At 50.4% G+C, this 20,848-nt stretch overlaps 1 protein-coding gene across 1 annotated transcript in view; it reads left to right on the plus strand.

Annotated features, from left to right (window-relative positions):
• LOC122546823 (ankyrin repeat and fibronectin type-III domain-containing protein 1-like) overlaps positions 1 to 20,848 on the plus strand; it is a 513,035-nt gene that overhangs the window by 464,714 nt on the left and 27,473 nt on the right. Inside the window, exons 11-18 of the mRNA XM_088000787.1 lie at positions 2,729 to 2,826; positions 2,989 to 3,079; positions 4,538 to 4,645; positions 5,650 to 5,749; positions 9,167 to 9,299; positions 14,841 to 14,957; positions 17,856 to 18,071; positions 18,473 to 18,639. Of these exons, the coding sequence (XP_087856913.1) occupies positions 2,729 to 2,826; positions 2,989 to 3,079; positions 4,538 to 4,645; positions 5,650 to 5,749; positions 9,167 to 9,299; positions 14,841 to 14,957; positions 17,856 to 18,071; positions 18,473 to 18,639 (1,030 nt within the window). The remainder of the gene's footprint in view (positions 1 to 2,728; positions 2,827 to 2,988; positions 3,080 to 4,537; positions 4,646 to 5,649; positions 5,750 to 9,166; positions 9,300 to 14,840; positions 14,958 to 17,855; positions 18,072 to 18,472; positions 18,640 to 20,848) is intronic.

Consider the following 20,848-nt stretch of genomic DNA (forward strand, 5'->3'; position numbering starts at 1 on the left):
TCCAGGGAACAGGAGAATCGGCGTTTCGGGCATAAGCCCTTCTTCAGGAATGAGGAGAGTGTGCCCAGCAGGCTAAGATAAAAGGTAGGGAGGAGGGACTTGGGGGAGGGGCGTTGGAAATGCGATAGGTGGAAGGAGGTTAAGGTGAGGGTGATAGGCCGGAGTGGGGGTGGGGGCGGAGAGGTCAGGAAGAAGATTGCAGGTTTGGAAGGTGGTGCTGAGTCCGAGGATTGGGACTGAGACAAGGTGGGGGGAGGGGAAATGAGGAAACTGGAGAAATCTGAGTTCATCCCTTGTGGTTGGAGGGTTCCTAGGTGGAAGATGAGGCGTTCTTCCTCCAACCGTCGTGTTGCTATGGTCAAAGGCAAAGACTCAAAGCCCTCCGCTTCTTCGTTTCCCGCCGTACCAACCAGTACCCTTCCACTGACACCCTCCTTCGACTGACTGAACTGGTCCTCACTCTGAACAACTTCTCTTTCCAATCCTCCCACTTCCTCCAAACGAAAGGAGTAGCCATGGGCACCCGCATGGGCCCCAGCTATGCCTGCCTCTTCGTAGGATATGTGGAACAGTCCATCTTCCGCAGCTACACTGGCCCCACCCCCCACCTTTTCCTCCGCTACATCGATGACTGTATCGGCGCCGCCTCGTGCTCCCACGAGGAAGTTGAACAGTTCATCCACTTTACCGACACCTTCCACCCCGACCTCAAATTCACCTGGACAGTCTCAGACTCCTCCCTCCCCTTCCTAGACCTCTCCATTTCTGTCTCAGGCGACCGAATCAACACGGACATTTACTATAAACCGACCGACTCCCACAGCTACCTGGACTACACCTCCTCCCACCCTGCCCCCTGTAAAAACGCCATCCCATTCTCCCAATTCCTTCGACTCCGCCGCATCTGCTCCCAGGAGGACCAGTTCCAAAAACGCACATCCCAGATGGCCTCCTTCTTCAAAGACCGCAATTTCCCCCCCGACGTGGCCGACGATGCCCTCCACCGCATCTCTTCCACTTCCCGCTCCTCCGCCCTTGAGCCCCGCCCCTCCAACCGCCACCAGGACAGAACCCCACTGGTCCTCACCTACCACCCCACCAACCTCCATGTACAACGTATCATCCGCCGTCATTTCTGCCACCTCCAAACGGACCCCACCACCAGGGATATATTTCCCTCCCCTCCCCTATCAGCATTCCGAAAAGACCACTCCCTCCGTGACTCCCTTGTCAGGTCCACACCCCCCACCAACCCAACCTCCACTCCCGGCACCTTCCCCTGCAACCGCAAGAAATGCAAAACTTGCGCCCACACCTCCCCCCTCACTTCCCTCCAAGGCCCCAAGGGACATTTCCATATCTGCCATAAATTCACCTGCACCTCCACACACATCATTTACTGCATCCGTTGCACCCGATGTGGCCTCCTCTATATTGGGGAGACAGGCTGCCGACTTGTGGAACGTTTCAGAGAACACCTCTGGGACACCCGGACCAACCAACCCAACCACCCCGTGGCTCAACACTTCAACTCCCCCTCCCACTCCACCAAGGACATGCAGGTCTTTGGACTCCTCCATCGCCAGACCCTGGCAACACGACGGTTGGAGGAAGAACGCCTCATCTTCCGGCTAGGAACCCTCCAACCACAAGGGATGAACTCAGATTTCTCCAGTTTCCTCATTTCCCCTCCCCCTCACCTTGTCTCAGTCCCAACCCTCGAACTCAGCACCGCCTTCCTAACCTGCAATCTTCTTCTTGACCTCTCCGCTCCCACCCCCACTCCGGCCTATCACCCTCACCTTGACCTCCTTCCACCTATCGCATTTCCAACGCCTCTCCCCCAAGTCCCTCCTCCCTACCTTTTATCTTAGCCTGCTGGACACACTTTCCTTATTCCTGAAGAAGGGCTTATGCCCAAAACGTCGATTCTCCTGTTCCCTGGATGCTGCCTGACCTGCTGCGCTTTTCCAGCAACACATTTTGAACCCCCTGCTTCAAGGAAACATGTCCTGTGGTTCTTCAGTTGGTCCCTGCACACTGTCTCCCTCTGGTTCCCAGCACTCCCACCGCTGGGAACAGTTCCCCTCAACCTGCCCCAGTGAGAATCCCTGTGATAGTGGCCCAGGATCATTCCTACCAGAGCAATCTCCCACAGTGACTGTCACTCCCCTAACCTCTGGTTTCACTGCTAAAAAAAGCCCAGGCTCCCATCTGTCTTTCCAATGACCATTCCTCGTGTCTCAGCAGCAGATACTCTCTGTATTTCTGTACAAGATAACCAGCTTTCTGTTTCTCAACCCCAGGAAACATTGCTCCATTCCCTGCACAGCTCATTGTTTTTATCAATGTACACTTCTTCCATTTCATCCTGACCCGGTGACTCCTTGTCTACCAAGTTCCCTTTTGCTAAAGTCCATTCCCATCCCCCTTATTGCTTCCCACATTTTCCAAGTCTTTAATCCTCTGTAATGTTTGAAATGATGTGCTCTGTTTATCCAAATCCCAGTTAGTAATTTACATCAAAGGAACCAAGCAGCTGGGATGCATGAGGGAGGTGAGACAGTGATAGGCTGAGGACAGTGGGTTCGAGGGCACAGTGGCCAATATCATTATCAAATGTCTATAAGTGTGAGGGCCAAAGGGTCTGTACTGGGCTGTAATGTTCAAACTAGTTCTTAACCATGTCTCTGAAAGAACGTAATTCCTCTTTGTGCTGTTGCCCTAGTGGAGTGGAGCTGTTTGCTGGATTCCTCGGGGGAATGTGGAGAGCTCCTGCTGGAAGGTCTCAGCACTCTAAGATGTACGATTACAGGACTCGTGACGGTAAATACACCTCAGCGATACCACCTCACATCACAGTCTGGAAGCTCATTCATGGAATAGTATGGGCAGGAACTGAGAAAGAGAAAGAACTGACTGGGTTGGATCAGTGAGAAGGTGGATGGACTGTCATGTTTTAATCATGTCCTTTTGATCTTATCCCAGGGTCAAGGTTACTATGTCCGAGTCTCAGCTGCCAATATGAAGGGCTGGGGTTCCCCACAAACTGCCAGCCCAGCATTCGCTGTTCCATCCAGTAAGTCAAACTGTGAACTCGCAATGAGCATGCTTATTTGGAGTTTCTGCACAAATATAGTCCCTTTAAAATATCGTTCCTTTATACTCTGAGAAATGCTCCAAAGTTTGGTGTCCACAATAAATGATGATTGATTAGTGTCTGTCCAGCCCATGTTAACTGAGGCAGTAGTCTTTGTAATGTGTGGGTTGCATGAACTGAGATGTGATTTTGTTGGTCTGATGATTCATTCTCAATGTTTTACTATTCAGTGCTCAGGTAAAACAGCACAAACTTCCCAAAACTAAACTTTGCTGCAATGGTACTCGGTCTATGAACAGCAGAATAAATGAATACAAACCCTCCTGTTGTGTGTGTCTGTGAGTGTGTGTGTGTGTGTGTGGGTGTGTGTGGGTGTGTGTGGGTGTGTGTGGGTGTGTGTGGGTGTGTGTGGGTGTGTGTGGGTGTGTGTGGGTGTGTCTGTGTGGGTGTGTGTGGGTGTCACTGTGTGTGAATGTGTGTGTGTCTGTGTGTGCGTGTGTGTGTGTCACAGTGTGTGAGTGTGTGTCTGTGTGTGCGTGTCTGTAAGTGTGTGTGTGTGAGCGTGTGTGTGCGAGTGTGTGTGTCTGTGTGTGTGCGTGTCTGTAAGTGTGTGTGTGTGAGCGTGTGTGTGCGAGTGTGTGTCTGTGTGTGTGCGTGTCTGTAAGTGTGTGTGTGTGAGAGTGTGTGTGCGAGTGTGTGTCTGTGTGTGTGCGTGTCTGTAAGTGTGTGTGTGTGAGCGTGTGTGTGCGAGTGTGTGTCTGTGTGTGTGTGCGTGTCTGTAAGTGTGTGTGTGTGAGAGTGTGTGTGTGTGTCTGTGTGTGTGTGCATGTCTGTAAGTGTGTGTGTGTGAGAGTGTGTGTGTGTGTGGTTGTGTGTGTGTGTCTGGTGTGTGTGTGTCTGTGCGTGTGTGTGAGTGTCTGTCTGTGTGTGTGTGTCTGTGTGTGTGTGGGTGTCTGTGTGTGTTTGTGTGTGTGTGTCGTGTGTGTATCTGTGTGCGTGTGTTTGTGTGTGTGTGTTTGTGTGTGTGGGTGTGTGTGTGTGTCTGTGTGTATGTTTGTGTGTGTGTGTCTGTGTTGGTGTGTGTGTGTGTCTGTGTGTGTGTGTCTGTGTGTATGTGTCTGTGTGTGTCTATGTGTGTGTGTCTGTGTGTGTGTGTGTGTGTGTCTGTGTGTGTGTGTTTGTGTGTGTGTGTCTGTGTGTGTGTGTCTGTGTGTGTGTGTGTCTGTGTGTGTTTGTGTGGGTGTGTATGTGTGTGTGGGTCTGTCTGTGTGTGTGTCTGTGTGTGTGTGTGTGTGTCTGTGTGTGTGTCTGTGTGTGTGTGTGTGTATGTGTGTGTGTGTGTGTGTGTCTGTGTGTGTGTGGGGGTGGGGGTGCAGGGGTGAGGGTTGTGTGACATGCTGCAGAACCCCCTTCATTCTGCTGCTGTTTGTGTTTGAGATTGGAAGGAGCTTGAAGAAAGGGAGCCCAGGTTCAGAGATCAAACCGAACGGCTGGAACACCTGCTCAAGCGTGTGCGAGCAGAACACAAGAATTACAACGACAAAGGTTAGTGTGAGAATATCAGTGTGCAGTGAGTGTGTGAGAGTGAGAGTGTGTGGTGAGTGTGAGCAGTGAATGTGAGTGTGTGCCAAGTGAATGAGTGTGGCAATGCCGTGTGTGTGTTAGTGCCCAGTGAGTGTGAGAGTGTCAGTGCCCAGACAGACACACTCCCAGACACATGCAGATAAACACACACACACACACACACACACGTTGCCTAATGGTGTTATCACCGGATTATTAATCCAGTAACTCAGCGAATGTTGTGGGGAAAGTGTGGACTGCAGGTGCTGGAGATCAGAGTCGAGAGTGTGTTGCTGGAAAAGCGCAGCAGGTCAGGCAGCATCCGAGGAGCAGGAGAATCGACGTTTTAGGCAGGAGCCCTTCATCAGGAATGAGGCTGTGAGCCGAGTGAGTGGAGAGATAAATGGGAGGGGGTGGGCCTGGGGGCAAGGTAGCTGAGAGTGCAATTGGTAGACGGAGGTGGGGGTAAAGGTGATAGGTCAAAGGGGAGGGTGGTGCAGATAGGTGGGATGGAAATGGACAGGTAGGACAGGTCATGAGGGCGGTGCTGAGCTGGAAAGTTGAAACTGGGATAAGATGGGGGGAGGGGAAATCAGGAAATTAGTGAAATCCGCATTAATCCCGTGCGTTTGGAGGATCGCAAAGTGGAAAATGAGGCGTTCTTCCTCCAGGCGTCGGGTGGTGAGGGTTTGGTAAAGGTGGAGGTCCAGGACCTGCATGTTCTTGCTGGAGTGAGAAGACATGCAGGTCATGGGCCTCCTCCATTGCCACAACCTCACCGAGTGACACCCACAGTCCTTGAGTCAATTAAAAATAAACAAATGCACATCCAAATTTCCTTGAAGTAATTGCCTAAGAAACACAATTTTCCTTTTAGTGGTAAATGAGGAGGAGTTTATTACCAGAGAGAGCAGTTAGCTGAGATTAATCTCACCAGGGCTGTCACTCCCACACATTTACAAAAACTCCTTCCTTTTCTTTTCCAGAAGATGTAAAGCGGCAGAATTCCTGCCGGAAGCCATCGGTATCACGGAGTCTGAAACATCTCTTTCATTCCTCCAGCAAGTTTGTGAAAACCTTAAAAAGGTTCCTGTCCAAACATCATCGGGGAAAATCACCAGGAATAGGGAAGGGCAAAGAAAATCCCATTCCAAACTCAAAGAACCAGGAATGGAACAGACCCAGCCCCATTCCCAGACACACCCCCACCGTCCCAGCCCCATTCCCCAGACACACCCCCACCGTCCCAGCCCCATTCCCCAGACACACCCCCACCGTCCCAAACCCATTCCCCAGACACACCCCCACCGTCCCAAACCCATTCCCCAGACACACCCCCACCGTCCCAAACCCATTCCCCAGACACCCCCCCACCGTCCCAAACCCATTCCCCAGACACCCCCCCACCGTCCCAAACCCATTCCCCAGACACCCCCCCACCGTCCCAAACCCATTCCCCAGACACCCCCCCACCGTCCCAGCCCCATTCCCCAGACACACTCCCACCATCCCAGCCCCATTCCCCAGACACCCCCCCACCGTCCCAAACCCATTCCCCAGACACCCCCCCACCGTCCCAAACCCATTCCCCAGACACACCCCCACCGTCCCAAACCCATTCCCCAGACACCCCCCACCGTCCCAAACCCATTCCCCAGACACACCCCCACCGTCCCAAACCCATTCCCCAGATACCCCCCCCAACCGTCCCAAACCCATTCCCCAGACACCCCCCCACTGTCCCAAACCCATTCCCAGACACCCCCCCATCGTCCCAAACCCATTCCCCAGACACCCCCCCACCGTCCCAAACCCATTCCCCAGACACCCCCCCACCGTCCCAAACCCCATTCCCCAGACACAACCCCACCGTCCCAAACCCATTCCCCAGACACCCCCCCACCATCCCAAACCCATTCCCCAGACACCCCCCCACTGTCCCAAACCCCATTCCCCAGACACACCCCCACCGTCCCAAACCCCATTACCCTCAATTCCTCCCCCCACCGTCCCAAACCCATTCCCCAGACACACCCCCACCGTCCCAAACCCATTCCCCAGACACCCCCCCACCATCCCAAACCCATTCCCCAGACACCCCCCCACCATCCCAAACCCATTCCCCAGACACCCCCCCCACCGTCCCAAACCCATTCCCCAGACACCCCCCCACCGTCCCAAACCCCATTCCCCAGACACACCCCCACCGTCCCAAACCCATTCCCCAGACACCCCCCCACCGTCCCAAACCCATTCCCCAGACACCCTGCCACCGTCCCAAATCCCATTCCCCAAACACCCCCCCACCGTCCCAAACCCCATTCCCCAGACACCCCCCCACTGTCCCAAACCCCATTCCCCAGACACCCCCCACCGTCCCAGCCCCATTTCCCCAGACACCCCCCCACCGTCCCAAACCCCATTCCCCAGACACCCCCCACTGTCCCAAACCCCATTCCCCAGATACCCCCCCACCGTCCCAAACCCCATTCCCCAGACACCTCCCCACCGTCCCAAACCCCATTCCCCAGACACACCCCCACTGTCCCAAACCCATTCCCCAGACACATCCCCACTGTCCCAAACCCATTCCCCTCACCCCCTCCCCCCACCATCCCAAACCCATTCCCCAGACACACTCCCACCGTCCCAAACCCTATTCCCCAGGCACCCCCCCACCATCTCAAACCCATTCCCCAGACACCCCCCCACTGTCCCAAACCCCATTCCCCAGACACCCCCCCACCGTCCCAAACCCATTCCCCATACACACCCCCACCGTCCCAAACCCCATTCCCCAGACACACCCCCACCGTCCCAAACCCATTCCCCAGACACCCCCCACCGTCCCAAACCCATTCCCCAGACACCCCCCCACCGTCCCAAACCCATTCCCCAGACACCCTGCCACCGTCCCAAATCCCATTCCCCAAACACCCCCCCACCGTCCCAAACCCCATTCCCCAGACACCCCCCCACTGTCCCAAACCCCATTCCCCAGACACCCCCCCACCGTCCCAGCCCCATTTCCCCAGACACCCCCCCACCGTCCCAAACTCCATTCCCCAGACACCCCCCACTGTCCCAAACCCCATTCCCCAGATACCCCCCCACCGTCCCAAACCCCATTCCCCAGACACCTCCCCACCGTCCCAAACCCCATTCCCCAGACACACCCCCACTGTCCCAAACCCATTCCCCAGACACATCCCCACTGTCCCAAACCCATTCCCCTCACCCCCTCCCCCCACCATCCCAAACCCATTCCCCAGACACACTCCCACCGTCCCAAACCCTATTCCCCAGGCACCCCCCCACCATCTCAAACCCATTCCCCAGACACCCCCCCACTGTCCCAAACCCCATTCCCCAGACACACCCCCACCGTCCCAAACCCCATTCCCCTCAATTCCTCCCCCCACCGTCCCAAACCCATTCCCCAGACACACCCCCACTGTCCCAAACCCATTCCCCAGATACACCCCCACCATCCCAAACCCATTCCACAGACACCCCCCCCACGGTCCCAAACCCCATTCCCCTGACCCCCCCACCGTCCCAAACCCATTCCCCAGACACACCCCCACCATCTCAAACCCATTCCCCAGACACACCCCCACCGTCTCAAACCCAGTTCCCCAGACACACCCCCACCGTCCCAAACCCCATTCCCCTGACCCCCTCCCCCCACCGTCCCAAACCCAATCCCCAGACATACCCCCACTGTCCCAAACCCATTCCCCAGACACACCCCCACCATCTCAAACCCATTCCCCAGACACACCCCCACCGTCCCAAACCCCATTCCCCTCACCTCCTCCCCCCACCGTCCCAAACCCATTCCCCAGACACCCCCCCACCATCCCAAACCCCATTCCCCTGACCCCCTCCCCCCATCGTCCCAAACCCATTCCCCAGACACCCCCCCACCATCCCAAACCCCATTCCCCTGACCCCCTCCCCCCACCGTCCCAAACCCATTCCCCAGACACACCCCCACCATCCCAAACCCCATTCCCCTGACCCCCACCCCCCACCGGCCCAAACCCATTCCCCAGACACCCCCCCACCATCTCAAACCCATTCCCCAGACACCCCCCCCCCACCGTCCCAAACCCATTTCCCTGACCCCTCCCCCTAACGTCCCAAATCCATTCCCCATTTCCTCGCCCCCCACACTACCAACCCCTTTTCCTGGCTCCCACCACCCTAACCCCTTCCCCTAACTTAAATCCTCTTCCCCAAGCCCTACCCTGATACCCTCTCGATAACCACCATCTCCCCAAGTCCAACAAAAAGCTCTTCCCAACTCCCTCACCCTCACCTTCACCGACCCCATCCCCATCCCCTTCATGGGCCGGTTCCCAGGGTGGGGGTGGGGAGTGGAGGTGGCCGGAGGGGAGCTGGTGTGAGTCTTGGGCTCAGATGGGACGGGACAGGACAGGAGGGGGGTTTTAAACATTGAGGACTGTCTGACTGCTATCTCTCTCCTGTCTTTCCAAGAGGAGTGTACATCGCTGTCATCTTCCACCACAAGGACAACGTCCTACTCACAAACGAAGACCAGATCCCAATGATGGAAATAGATGATTCCTGTTCTGGATCCTTGATGCAGGACTTTCTCTGGTTTACAAAGGTCTGTCCAAATGTCCTCATCTTCACCTGACAGCACATCATTCACAGCAACTCTGTCAGGTCACTGATCCAACCAACAATCTTGACTAAACCTTTCAGAGAGTTTACTGATTGAGTGCCGCACTGTCGGAGGGTCAGTGCTGAGGGAGTGCTGCACTGTCAGAGGGTCAGTGCTGAGGGAGTGCCGCACTGTCAGAGGGTCAGTGCTGAGGGAGTGCCGCACTGTCAGAGGGTCAGTGCTGAGGGAGTGCCGCACTGTCAGAGGGTCAGTGCTGAGGGAGTGCCGCACTGTCAGAGGGTCAGTGCTGAGGGAGTGCCGCACTGTCAGAGGGTCAGTGCTGAGGGAGTGCCGCACTGTCAGAGGGTCAGTGCTGAGGGAGTGCCGCATTGTCAGAGGGTCAGTGCTGAGGGAGTGCCGCACTGTCAGAGGGTCAGTGCTGAGGGAGTGCCGCACTGTCAGAGGGTCAGTGCTGAGGGAGTGCCGCACTGTCAGAGGGTCAGTGCTGAGGGAGTGCCGCACTGTCAGAGGGTCAGTGCTGAGGGAGTGCCGCACTGTCAGAGGGTCAGTGCTGAGGGAGTACCGTACTGTCGGAAGGTCAGTGCTGCGGGAGTGCCGCACTGTCAGAGGGTCAGTGCTGAGGGAGTGCCGCACTGTCAGAGGGTCAGTGCTGAGGGAGTGCCGCATTGTCAGAGGGTCAGTGTTGAGGGAGTGCCGTACTGTCGGAGGGTCAGTGCTGAGGGAGTGCCGCACTGTCAGAGGGTCAGTGCTGAGGGAATGCCGCATTGTCGGAGGGTCAGTGCTGAGGGAGTACCATACTGTCAGAGGGTCAGTACTGAGGGGGTGCCGCACTGTGGAGGGTCAGTTCTGAGGGAGTGCTGTACTGTCAGAGGGTCAATGTTGAGGGAGTGGGCACTGTCAGAGGGTCAGTGTTGAGGGAGTGCCACATTATCCTCATCTACAGGCCTGATCACCTCCTTGAAAAATTCTATTCAATTTGTTAAACATGACAGACCTCTGACAAACCATGCCTCTGAAAGTGGAACGGTCTATAACTCTCTGGATTCTCTCTACCACCCTTCTTGAAAAGTGAAACCAAATTAGCTGTTGTTCAGTCCTCTGGCACCTGCCCTATGGCCAGAGAGGAATTAGAAATTTGGGTCAGAGCCTCCAAATTTCCTCTCTTGTCTCTCACAGCAGCCTGAGATACAACACACCTGGACCTGGGATTTGTTTCAAGCAAGAACAGATGTGAAGTAGTTACTTAAAACTCTCCAATTGTTCTCCAGTTTGTCCCCTTGATCCCTAACAGGTTGTACTCTGCCCCTGGGTATTCTCTTTCACTTGATATACTTGTAGAATATCTTGGGACTCTTCCAAATCTGTCTGCCGTCATTTGTACCCTCTTTGCTCTCCTGATTGCCTTCTTGAGCTCACTCTTTCCTGGTTACCTTGTAATCCTCTAGAGCTCCTGTCTGATCCCTGTCTCCACAACCTTAAGTAAGTTTCCTTCTTCCTCTTGACTAGATGTTCCACATCCCTTGTCACCCAAGGTTCCTTCACCCTACCATCCCTTCCTTGCCTCAGTGGGACAAACCTGTCCAGCACAATCAGCAAGTGCTTCCTAAACAACCTCCACATTTCTGTCGAGCATTTCCCTGTGAACATCTGTTCCCAATTTAGGTGCTCCCCTCCCCCCAACCCAGCTTCTGCCTAATAGCATCGTGATTCCCCCTCCCCCAATTCAATACTTTCCCATACCGTCTGCTCCTCTCCCTCTCCATGACTGTAGTGAAGGTCCGGGAGTTGTGATCACTATCCCATCAAGAGATCTGACACCTCACATGGTTCTTTGTCAAGCACCAAATCCAATATGGCCTCCCTCTAGTCAGCTTATCTATATATTGAGTCAGGAATCCTTCCAGGGCACACCTAATAAAAACTGCTCCACCCAAACTATTTGAACTATCGAGGTTCCAATCAATATTAGGGAAGTTAAAGTCACCCATGACAACAACCCTGTTACCTCTGAACCTTTCCAAAATCTGTCTCCCAGTATGCCCATCCATGTCTCCGTTGCTATTAGAGGGCTTGTGGAAAACTCCCAATAAAGTGACTGCTCCTTTCTAGTTTCAGATTTCTACACATATCAACTCTGTAGCCAAACCCTCCTCTACGACCTCCCTTTCTGCAGCTGTGACACTATCCAAGATTAGCAATGCCACTCCCTCATCTCCTTTCCTCTTTCTTTTCCTTCCCCCCCCCCCCCCCCCCCCCAAACTGCTTGTGAAACATCTCAATCCTGGAACTTCCAACAGCTGTTCCTGTCCCTGTGATATCCAAGCCTCTGTAATGGTCACAACATCCTAGAGCAGTACTAGGAACTACAGTAGTGCCTCGACATATGAATGACCCCATTCACAAACAAATCTGATTACGACCAGGATTGTATGTAAAATTTTGCTTCAACGTACGTACGAAATTCAAGGTACGAACGCAAAAAGCCCGTGTGCGACCACATGGTTTCATTGTTCTGCTTTGCTACGCGCTTGTGCTGCCTTCTAGCTTCCAACCTAACTCCCAATATTCTCTTGTCATGTCCTCCTTCCATTCCATACCCATGTCATTGGTACCGAGCTGTACCTCGACTTTTAGCTGCTCTCCTTCCCCCTTAAGAATCCTGTAGACTTGATCCGAGACATTCCTGACCCTGGCACGAGGGAGGCAACACACCATCGGGGAGCTTCACTCGCACCCACAGAATCTCCTGTCTGTCCCTCTCACAATTGAATCTTCTATCACTATCACTCTCCTGTCCTTCCCCCTTCCATTCTGAGCCACAGAGCCAGGCTCAGTGCCACAGACCTGCCCACTGTGACTTTCTCCTGGTTCCCCACCCCCCACCAAAGAGTATCCAAAGCACTGTACTTATTATTGAGGGGAACAGCCACAGGGTGTCCCTACATTGTATGCCTGTTCCCTTTCCCTCTCCTGATGCTCACTCAGCTACATTTGTCCTGTAACGTAGGTATGACTATCTCCCTGTAACTCCTCTCTATCACCCCCTCAGCCTACATTTCTTTCCTTTTTACCAAGTTCTGACCTGCCAACTTTCTCTGACCTTATTTTTTATTCACTGATGGGATATGCACATTGCTGGCTAAACACCAGTTATTACCCTGTCCCTAACTGCCACTTGAGAAGGTGGGAGTGAGCTGCCTTCTTGAACCGCTACAGTCCATATGCTGTAGGTTGACCCACATTGCCCTGAGAGAGGGAATTCCAGGATTTTGATCCAGTGACACTGAAGGAACAGCGATATATTTCCAAGTCAGGATGGGGAGTCGCTTGGAGGGGAACTTGCAGAGGGTCAAAGTATCATGTATCTGCTGCTGTTGTCCTTCTAGATGGAAGTGGTCATGAGATTGGAAGGAGCTGTCTAAGGAGCCTTGGTGAATTTCTGCAGTGCATCTTGTAGATAGTATACCCTGCTGCTACTGAGCGTTGGTGGTGGGGGGAGGGGATGCTGTGGATGTGGTGCCAATCAAGCAGCTGCTTTGTCCTGGATGGTGTTGAGCTTCTTGAGTGTTGTTGGGGCTGCACCCATCCAGGCAAGTGGGAAGTAGTCCTGACTTGTGCCTTGTAGATGGTAGACAGGCTTTGGGGAGGCAGGAGGTGAGTTACTCACTGCAGTATTCCCAGCCTCTGACCTGCTTCTTGTAGCCGCTGTGTTTATATGACTAGTTCAGTTGAGTTTCTGATCAATGGTGACCCCCAGGATATTGATAGTGGGGGGATTCAGTGATAGTAATGTTAGTTTGTCTCTTATTGGAGATGGTCATATCCTGGCATTTGTGTGGCGTGAATGTTACTTGCCACTGGTCAGCCCAAGCCTGGATGTTGTCCAGATCTTGTTGTATTTGAACATGGACTGCTTCAGTATCTGAGGCATTGTGAATGGTGCTGAACATTGATCAATCATCAGTGAACATCCCCATTTCTGACCTTATGTCGGAGGGAAAGTCATTGATGAAGCAGCTGAAGATGGTTGGGCCTAGGACATTATCCTGAGGGACTCCTGCAGAGATGTCCTGGAGCTGAGATGACTGACATCCAGTGCCAGTATTTCTTCCCCTAAATAAGGGGTGTAAAGCTTTTGATAGTATTCTGGTTGTGGTCTGACTTGTGCCTTGTATAATTTTAGACAAATCTCCCTACATTTATATTCTATTCCCTTTGAAATAAAAACCAACTTTTTGTTTCCTTTTCTAATACTTGCTGAATTTGGATGCTAGCTTTTTGTGATTCATGGATGAAGATAGGAGCTGAAAATGTGTTGCTGGAAAAGCACAGCAGGTCAGGCAGCATCCAAGGAACAGGAGAATCGACATTTCGGGCATGAGCCCTTCTTCAGGAATCATGCCCGAAATGTCGATTCTCCTGCTCCTTGGATGCTGCCTGCGCTTTTCCAGCAACACATTTTCAGCTCTGATCTCCAGCATCTGCAGTCCTCACTTTCTCCATGGATGAAGATATCCTAGTCTCTCTGTTCTGCAGCTTTCTGCAGTATTTCTCCATTTAAATAATATTCAGTTCTTCTATTCTTCCTGCCAAACTGTACAACTTCACATTTCCCTACATTATATTCCATCTGCCAAGAGTTTGCCCACTCACTGAACAAGTCTCCATCCCTCTGCAGACTCACCACTTGCCTTTCCACCAATTTTTGTGTCAGCTGCTAGTTTGGCGATAGTATATATACTCTCTTCGTCTGAGTCATCGGTGTAGATACATGACTACAGCATTTCAAGAAGACAGCTCCCCAGCAGAGGAGACCAGAGAGGAATGGGCGATAGATGCCGTGCAGCCGGTAATCACCACATCCAAGAAGAGAGAAAAATACATTGTGAATAATGGCGGTGCCAGCATTAATCACCATGGCACTGATCCCTGCGGTGTCAGTTTCATGTAGCCATCCTGAAAGGGCCCCCCACACCCCACCTTGAAGACAGCTCCCTGGTTACCAAGTGCAGAGCTGCATTATTTGTCTGTTATGGTCATAAATGATTTGAATATAAACAAAGTGGAATCCTTTACTGATTTGTGGACTGCTGGTTCCTGCCAGGGCACTCTGTTCATGAAAAGTGAAGTGGGGCCTTGAATACATGAAGGGGAAACGGTGAGAGGAGTTTCTCTAACTGGAGAGAGACACATTCAGAGAACAGGAGAGGGAGATGAGAATACACCATGAGTTATCGTGATCAGGAGCACACTGCCTGAAATCATGGTGCATGCAAATCCTATAGGAACCTTCACAGGAAAAGTAGGAAAAGGACAGTAAAGTGCATAGGGATGAGGCTAAGAGCAGGGCAGAGGGATTAAAGAGACTGCTATTTCAAAGAACTGACAAGGCTGAATGGCCTTCATTGGTGCTGTCTGATTCTCTGACGTTGCTCCACCTCACCACCGAGGGAGGGGGGGGTGCCATTCAGGACAACGTACTGTAATATCTTTGACAGCAATCAACCTGTTTCTTTCTTCTAGCTGTCCTGCACATGGGAAGAGGTCAGATGGTTGCGACAGAATCTCGCTGTTTCCACCTCGCCCTCCTCAGGCCTGCAGTCAAGGCACAAGATGTTGAATGCAGCAGCTCAGTTGCAGGTCAGTAACGCGGGACAGAGGAAAGAACGCCCATTAGCATCAGTGCATCTGACACTCCTGTCCACAGAGTATTTGATGGGGACAGAGCTTTACTCTGCAAACATACTGATGACTTTCTAAATTTGTGTCTAGATCATAATGTACACAACAAGGAGCAGGGGACCCAGCAATGACCCTACAGGACACAGGTTTCCAGGCACCAAAACAACCTTTGACCAGCACCCTTTGCCTCTTATCAATTTTTGATTCAATTTGCCAAGTTACCCAGATCCAATGGACTCTTACAATGTTGACCAGCTTCCCATGTAAGATCCTATTAAAAGACTTCCTGACGTCCATGCAGACTATATCGAACTGCACTACCCTCATCCACACATCAAACATCTCCTTGAAAATTCAATCAAAACTGTCAGACATGACCTCCTGACAAAGCCTGTGAATATTTTTGATTAATCCTTGCTCCTCCAAGTGGAGATTAATTCTGTCTCTCGGAATGTTTACCATTCATTTCTCTACTACAGTTGTCAGATTCACTGGCCTCTAGTATTCCTGGTGTGTCCTTACCATCTTCTTGAATAATGGAATTACAATCCTGCAATCCTCTGCCACCTCTCCCATGTCCAAGGGGGATTTGAAAAATAATGTCAGAGCCCCTACACTCTCCTCCTTTGCTTCCCACTGTACCCAGAGATACGTCTTATCTGGGCTTGGGGATTTATCCCCTTTCAAGCCATTAAAAATGTTAATGCCTCCTCTCTCTCAATGCTAATTCAGTCAAGTGCATCACAATCCCCCTCCCTGATATCTATACCTACCTCACTCTTCTCTACAGAGAACACTGAAACAAAGTACTCATTTAAAGGTTCACCGATGACTTCTGGCTCCACCCAGAGTTTATCCCTTTGGTCTCTAATGGACCCTACCCTTTCCCTGGTTATTCTCTTGCTGCTAATGTACTTATAAAATTTGGATTTTCTTTAATGTGGTTTTTCATGTTGCCTCTTTGCTCCCCTCATTTGTTTTTAAACAATCCCTGCACTTTCTATGCTCCGCTCGGATATCTGCTGCTCTCGGCCTTTGGTGTCTGACGTATTCTTCCTTTATTTTCCTTATCCGATTCTCTCTATCCCTCGATATCCAGGATTCTCTGGATTTGTAGGTCCCATCCTTCACCCTTACAGGGACATGTTGGCCCTACACTTTCCCTGTTCTCCTTTTCAATGCCTCCCACTTTCTGATGGGGATTTGCCTGCTCCCAGTTTATTTTGATCAGACCCTGTCTTATCTTATTTAAAACCAACTTTCCTTCATTTCAGAACCCTTATTTCTGGTCCAGCTTTGTCCTTAATCATAATTCCTTTAAAGCTTACTGGATTATGGTCACTATTTCCAAAATATTCCCCAGCTGCCTCATCTCCCACTTGCCTGATTTCATTCCCTAAAATGAAGTCCAACACTGTCTCCTTTCTTGTAGGACTTCTTCTGTGTAATTTATTCAGGAATTTTGCTCTCTCTAAACCTTCTACTCTTTACCAATATTACGCTGTTATTTTTAAACGTCTCTGAGTTTTCCCAACTATCTGCTGCTTTGTGTCTCCCTAGCTCTTGTATATGTGTGTCTGTCATATTCCCCAATGTGACCGCATCTCCTTGTTTTTAAGATCTACCCATACTGTCTCAGTCAAAGCCTCTTCTGAAATATAATTGATACCTTCATCAATATTGCAACATCACCCTCTCGTTTACCCTGGAATACTGAGCTTCTGTTCCTGTCCTACCATCAACCATGTCTCTGTAACAGCAATAATATTCATGCATCAGTCAGCACCTTCAACTCATCTGCTTTAATCATTAGATGCCTTGTGTTAAATAAATGCCATAAGTCCTTGTACCTTGACTGTACATGCACTGACTTGGCTTTTCTTCTGCATTTGCCTGTGCATCACTCCCTATTTCACCCCCCCCTATATCCTGTCCCCTTGCCGAATTAGTGTAAGCCCCCAGTTACAGCTCTAGGAAATCTATCTACAAGGATATTGGCCCCATTGCAGTTTAGCTGGAACCCATCTGACTTGGACAGGTCCCACCTTCCCAGACCAGTGACTAAGGAATCCAAAGCCCTCCACCCCACACTAACTCTTTAGCCACATATTCACCCACTCCATTTGCCTATTTATGTCCTCATTAGTACATGCAACTGAGAATAGTCCAGAGATTACAACTTTTAAAGTCGTGATTTTCAATCTGCGACCTTACTCCCTAAATTCTCCTTCCAGGACCTCGTCGTCCTTTCTGCTTGTGTCACTGGTACCAATGTGAACCATGACCTTTGTTTGTACAGCCCTTTCAGAATGCCCTACTGCATTCAGTGATTTCCTCGATGCCGGTCCCACAGCATCCTGCAGCCATGTCTGCAGCTGCAGAAACGCCAGCTTGGACTGCTCAGTATTAAACCTCTGTCACCAGATTGAGGAAGGGTCACTGGACCTGAAACACTAACTTGGATTTCTCTCCACAGATGCTGCTAGATAAGCTGAGCTTTTCCAGCAATTTCTGTTTTTGTCTCTGATTCCCAACATTTGTAGTTCTTTTGGATTTTTTAAAATCATATTGTTCTCCCTCTCTTTCATCTCACCCCTTGTACAGCCTCGGTTCTGGCTGCAGACCTCAGTAGATCCACCACTTGTCCCATCACTCCCATCCACCACTTGTCCCATCACTCCAGTGAGATATTCTGGAGCAGGATACGTTACTAACTGCCTGATTTTGCTGAAGGCTTGGTGTCTCTCCAGGTGGGTAATGTCCATACTGACTGCTGTGATAGTGTTCTGACAGTGTGTTGGGTGTTCTGTATGGAGGTATCTGACTGTGGCTCACCACCATACTGTACTCTTGCAGACATTACTTGGTACCCAGAACCTGGGCAGAGTTTATTATGAGCCCATCAAGGATCGACATGGGAATGTGCTGTTGGTAACAGTACGGGAGCTCGAGACTCAGTGCTCCTTCATCACTGGCAAGTGGATACAAATCGCCAAGTTTCAGAGCCAAAGGAAATCAATGTCCACGCTCGAGGAGCCAACAGCACTTGATGTGTTACTCATAACAATCCAGGTTTGTACCAACCCCCCAACGTAGAGAGAGCTTCACTCTATATCCAGCCTCTTGCTGTCCCTGTGCTGGGAGTGTTTGATGGGGTACAGTGTAGAGGGAGCTTGACTCTGTATCTTAACTCCGTGCTGTCCCTCTGAATAGGAATAGGCCAGCCCAGTATAAGATGATGAGGTGGTGCCTAGTGTGAAATGTATTGTGTCCTCTGCTATTATTTCTTACTGCATTACCCTGTACAGTCGTCATATTTCAGCCTGGACCATTCAGCTTATTTTCCCCGGAAATATTTTTAAATTTTAAATGGGAATGTGCTGAGTCTTCCATTTGTCCATTTTGTTAAAATCAATGCTGACATAAAGACTGGGCTATGAATCACTGGCAGTTCCTGTGTTGATCTCTTGCAGGATGTCCTGTCCTATTCCAAGACGAGTCAGAGGAGACTAAGTCCTGGGCTGTATTTAGGTTATTTGAAGCTGTGCAGTTCTGTGAATCAGATCAAGGTGATGGTCCCAACCAGGATGCCCAACATGCTCTGCCACATGAAGGTGTGTGACAACAGCAATGTTTCCAGGTAGGATATCCTTGCTGACCTTCCATCAGAAAGTTACCACCTCTTCTCACACCAACGTATGACTCTGACCCTATAATCATTCTCCAATTCCTATCTGTCTGCCTATAGTTAAGTCTCCTAGAATCTGATTTTCACTTGCAATACATCCTGCTCCAATTTTATCCTCAATTCTGGTTCATAATCATTGTTCCATGGAGGCAGTGATATTGTCACTGGGTTAATGATCCACAGGCCCAGATTAATGCTCTGGGGATTTGAGTTCAAATCTCACCCCAGCATCTGGTAGAATTTAAATTCAAGAAATAAATTTGGAGTTCAAATCTAGTCGTTAGTAATGATGATCAGAAATCATTGTAGATTGTTGTAAAAATCCAACTGGTTTACTAATGTCCTTCAGGGAAGAAGATCTGCCATCTTTACCTGATCTGACCTACATGTGACTCCAGTTCTGGTTTTCCTGCTACAGGAAGGATGTTGTTAAACTTGAAAGGATACAGAAAGGATTTACAAGGATGTTGCCAGGGTTGGAGGGTTTGAGCTACAGGGAGAAGCTGAATAGGCTGGGGCTGTTTTCCCTGCAGCATCGGAGGCTGAGGGGTGACCGTATAGAGGTTTATAAAATCATGAAGGGCATGGATAGGGTGAATAGCCAAGGTCTTTTCCCTGGGGTCAGGGAGCTCAAAACTAGTGGCATAGGTTTAAGGTAAGAAAAAACATTTAAAAGCTCCCTGGGGTGGACAGGTTGGACTGAAGGGTCTGTTTCCTTACTTGATAACTCTATGACTGCAGATCCACAGCAACGTGGTTGTCTCTGGACTGCCTTCCGGCATGGCCAAGCAAACTGCTCAACTCCACGACAATTGGGATGGGCAATAAATGCTGGCCTTACTGATGATGCACAGATCCCATGGAAGAACATAAAAATCTCATTACTATTCCCAATCATTGACAGCCTTTGTTGAATCTAATGATAATTATTCTGGAAAAGTGTGGAATGGAACATACCCATCGTTATCCTGATTCTAATCAGCTCATCACAGCTAGTAGCTCCTGATCAGGATTTCAACATGCTGAACATTGAGTGTGGAAATCAATAGAGGAGTGAAAGGAAGTATGGGTGATCCCTAGGGAACTCATGCCCATAACATCTTCCCTTCCACCTCACCACTCCCGATTCAAGTTCCCTTTAGTTCCTAATGGATTTTATATTTCTCTCATCAATCTTCCTGCCAAGATGAATCATTTCTCTATATTCAATGAAACCCAACCTTGCTCTTATGCAAACCTGTCGATGTCCTTTAGAATTTTCACATTATCTTCCTCAGAGTCCAAGATCTGCCTTCTGCAAATCACAGAGTCACAAGATTGTTACAGTGCAGAAGGACACCATTCGGCCCATTGTGGGGGCGAGCATCATTATCTCATACCAATCTCCTACCTTTTGCCCATGTCCCTGGACACTATTTTCACCCAGATAACATTCAATGCCCCACTTGAATGTCTCAATTGAACCTGCCTCCACCATATTTCCAGGCAGTGCATTCCAAGCCTTAACTACTCGCTGAGTGAAAAAGCTTTATTTTGATTACTCCCCCCTTGTTTCTTTTCAAAACTTTAAATCTGCACCCTCTTGTTCTTGTTCCTTTTATAAGCAGAAATAGTCTCTCCCGTTTGTCTCTGTCCTGATGCTCATGATTTTGAAAACCTCAATCAAATCTCCTCTCAGCCTTCCTCTCTCCTGAGAGAAATATCCCAACACCTTCAATCTACTGTCATTGCTGAAGTTTCTCATTCCTGTCACTCCTGTTGCGAATCACTTCTGCACTCTCTTTTTTTGGAACACATCTTTCCTGTAATGTGGCACCCACAACTGTATATAATACTCCAGTTAAGGTCTAACAAGTTCAACATCACCTCCCTCCTCTTGTACACTATGCCCCTATTATTAAAGCTGCTGTCTCCACCTGCCCTGCTATCTTCAATGTTCTGTGCACATACACACCCTGGTCCTGTGCTCTGCATCGCCTTTTGAATTGTCCCCTCGATTTTATATTGTGTTTCAATGTTCTTCCAACCAAAGGCATCACCTCACATCTCCCTGCATTGATCCCTCTCTGCCCACTCCAACTTAGCAATGTCCTTTTGAAGTTCCACACTGTCCACCTCACAGTTTACAATTCTTACAAATTTAGTGCCATTTGCAAACTCT

This window comes from Chiloscyllium plagiosum, unplaced genomic scaffold, assembly GCF_037043375.1.
Source record: "Chiloscyllium plagiosum isolate Xiang-an unplaced genomic scaffold, Cpla_swu_hap1 HiC_scaffold_25, whole genome shotgun sequence".
Lineage (NCBI taxonomy): Eukaryota > Metazoa > Chordata > Chondrichthyes > Orectolobiformes > Hemiscylliidae > Chiloscyllium > Chiloscyllium plagiosum.